Below are 3,063 nucleotides of genomic sequence, written 5' to 3' on the forward strand. Positions count from 1 at the left end.
AAGACGGAGTATCCGGACAAGAAGGTCCGGAGTAGATGAGACTTGAATCTTTCTCTACTTGTGTTCGCTCTCTGACTCCATTTCTGCTTTTAGGTGGTTCTGATCCACTCCAGAATAGGACTGGCGGACCCAGTGATGATGCCTCATGTCAGACAGCAGGCCAAAGAGGTTCTGCTGGAGAAGGGGGTGGAGCTGCTGCTGGGTATGAAGAGCTGTGGGTAGGGCGGGGTCTTCATGACACTTGGGGTGGGTTTGAGGATCAGCTGAAGCTCAAGGCATCATTTATGTTACCATAGTTACGTATCTTTTCTACCACAAATTGCAGAAGAAAGCAGAAAAGTACTAATGGCTTGACATTTCAGAGCAGACTTGCAGCCGGCAGAGGGGCTGTGCCTGCGCAGACGCAGACAGGCGTGCTCCGGTCACTCTCATGGGTTTGATGTTCCAGGTCAGAAAGTAAACGAGCTGTCGGAGCTGCAGCTCAACAAGACCCAGAAGAACATGCAGGTGAGACTGGACAGTGGTGAGACGCTGACCACCGACCTGATCATCTCCTGCACCGGACTCAGGATCAACTCTGCCGCCTACAGCTTGGGTCTCAGTGAGTCTGCTGCAGTTTCACCAACTGAACACAAGAGGGCAGCAGCTGCTTTGTGACCTCATCACAGATCAATTAGCTCTATGCATTCCACAGCTAGTTTTTGTTGCCTGGAGGACCTGAGCGCTTTGTGCAGGTGTCTCTGCTACAGCTGAATCTGGTTGTTTCTGCAGTGAGCAGCATGTCTGACACTGGAGCTCTGAGGGTCAACCAGTATCTGCAGGTCCACGGATTCACCAACATCTTTGCTGTCGGCGACTGCAGCGACACCCAAAAGCCCAAGACAGCGTACCTCGCGGGGCTCCAGGGGCCTGTTGCCGTCACCAACATCCTCAACGGTCTGAGGGGGGCGGAGCTGAAACCGTACCTTCCAGGTGAGTGTACCAGCAGTCTCAATGAGGATGCTCGTCGTTCTCCCACTGACAGTGTTCTGGTTTCCAGGCAACGTCAGCATGCTGGTGGCGATGGGCCGGAATGATGGCGTGGGTCAGTTTAACGGCTACAGGCTGCCCCGCTTCCTCGTGACCTGGGGGAAGAGCCGTGACCTGCTGCTGTGGATGAGTTGGAAGGAGATGCAACAGACCCAGCCTCAGTCCTGACCTCAAGAACCCAAATATAACCTCCAGGACCTCAAAAGTACCTGCAGAACACAGCTACAACCTACAGAACCCAACCAGAACCTACAGAACCCAGCCACAACCTGGAGAACCCAGCAACAATCTACAGAACACAGCAACAAACCTGAAGAACCCAGCCACGATCTGGACAACCCAGCTACCACCTGGAGAACCCAGCCAAAACCTACAGAACCCAACCACAACCTGAGGAACCCAGCTACAATCTACAGAACCCAGCCACAATCTAAAGAACCCAGTTACCACCTGAAGAACCCACCCAAAACCTACAGAGCTCAGCCACAACCTACAGAACTCAGCCAAAATCTAGGGAACCCAGCTACCACCTGGAAAACCCAGTTACCACCTGGAGAACCCAACTACCAATGGAGAACCCAGCTACCACTGGATAACTCTGCTACCATTGTAGAAGCCAGCTACCCCCTGGAGAACTGAGCTAACACTGGAGAAGCCAGCTACCACTTGGAGAATCCAGCTACCATTGGAGAAGCCAGCATTCCACTGGAGAACTGAGCTACCACTGGAGAACTGAGCTACCACCTGAAAAACCCAGTTGCCACCTGGAGAACACAGTTGCCACCTGGAGAACCCAGTTATCACCTGGAGAACCCAGCCAAAACCTACAGAGTCCAGCCACAACCTAAAGAACTCAGCCACAATCTAAATAACCCAGCTACCACCTGGAGAACCCAACTACCAATGGAGAACCCAGCCAGCACCTGGAGGACCCAGATACAATCTACAGAACACAGCAACAAACCTGAAGAACCCAGCCACGATCTGGACAACCCAGCTACCACCTGGAGAACCCAGCCAAAACCTACAGAACCCAACCACAACCTGAAGAACCCAGCCAAAACCTACAGAACCCAACCACAACCTGAAGAACCCAGCTACAATCTACAGAACCCAGCCACAAGCCACAGTCTGCGCCATTTTCTTTCACATAAAAAAGGAGCAAATTTAACATTTTCTGCTTCCTTCATTCAGACCATCATGGTCTTTAAATTATGATTATGCCCTGTGTTGTGTTGTTGTTTTCTAGGACATAGTTTCTGCAGAGCAGCAAGACTTTATTAGATTTTCACCTCTGAGTTTGGAGGCTAGACCATTGGGGTGGAGTAACATCTCCCCACCCCGACATCCATCTGTTTACACACTCTCCTGCTAGATCATGGGCCCTCTAGGCCCCAACCTAACATTAGTAGAGCAACAAATATATGGAATTTGGAACTATCCAGCTGTACAGTTTTGAACCGGATCCAAGCTCGTACGAGGAATACAAAGACGTACAAGGATTTAGACGTTTACAAGTCCAAGACTGTAGAACCTATGTCACTACAAGCTTTTTCCAACTGGAGTTTTTCGTCTGCTCCTAAATCTCAACAATTTGAATAAAGAAATACTCAAAAATGCAATTTAATCTTAATTTTCTTTATATGTGTCGTCCACCATCAGAAAAATACCACAAGAACATGGAAACCATTCCAATTCAGGGGTTTGGTCTAAACCACTGACAGACATCTCCTAGAAGACCATGATTACCCAAAAAGTGCGACAAACCGGCGGTCTGCCCACCGAAACAACATAGCCAAAATAGGCGACTTGGTGGGACAAAATTAGAGTTTTGTTGAATCAAAGAAACTTAACAACATTTTAGATAACTGATTTTAAAGAGAATATTTACTAACCTTCCCTTTAACCATGAGGAGGTCCAAGCCAGGGTCTCATTGTTCCGGTCACAAGCCCGAATAAACACGGAAGGTTCTGTCCAGAAGGGGATCTGACATACATTTTGTGTGAATTTGCGAAGATATCCATACCGGATCG

General features: G+C 49.2%; 1 protein-coding gene across 1 annotated transcript; it reads left to right on the forward strand.

Annotated features, from left to right (window-relative positions):
- Positions 1–3: 3 nt before the first annotated feature.
- LOC112141571 (ferroptosis suppressor protein 1-like) lies at positions 4–2,647 on the forward strand (the record flags this gene model as incomplete). The annotated part of the gene is made up of 5 exons (XM_024264724.1): positions 4–24; positions 94–202; positions 449–601; positions 772–972; positions 1,040–2,647. Coding segments are annotated over 5 exons (642 nt in total), but the record flags the coding sequence as incomplete, so codon positions are not given.
- Between the last annotated feature and the right edge of the window lie 416 nt (positions 2,648–3,063).

The sequence above is a fragment of the Oryzias melastigma genome, unplaced genomic scaffold (genome assembly GCF_002922805.2).
Source record: "Oryzias melastigma strain HK-1 unplaced genomic scaffold, ASM292280v2 sc00744, whole genome shotgun sequence".
Classification (NCBI taxonomy): Eukaryota; Metazoa; Chordata; class Actinopteri; order Beloniformes; family Adrianichthyidae; genus Oryzias; species Oryzias melastigma.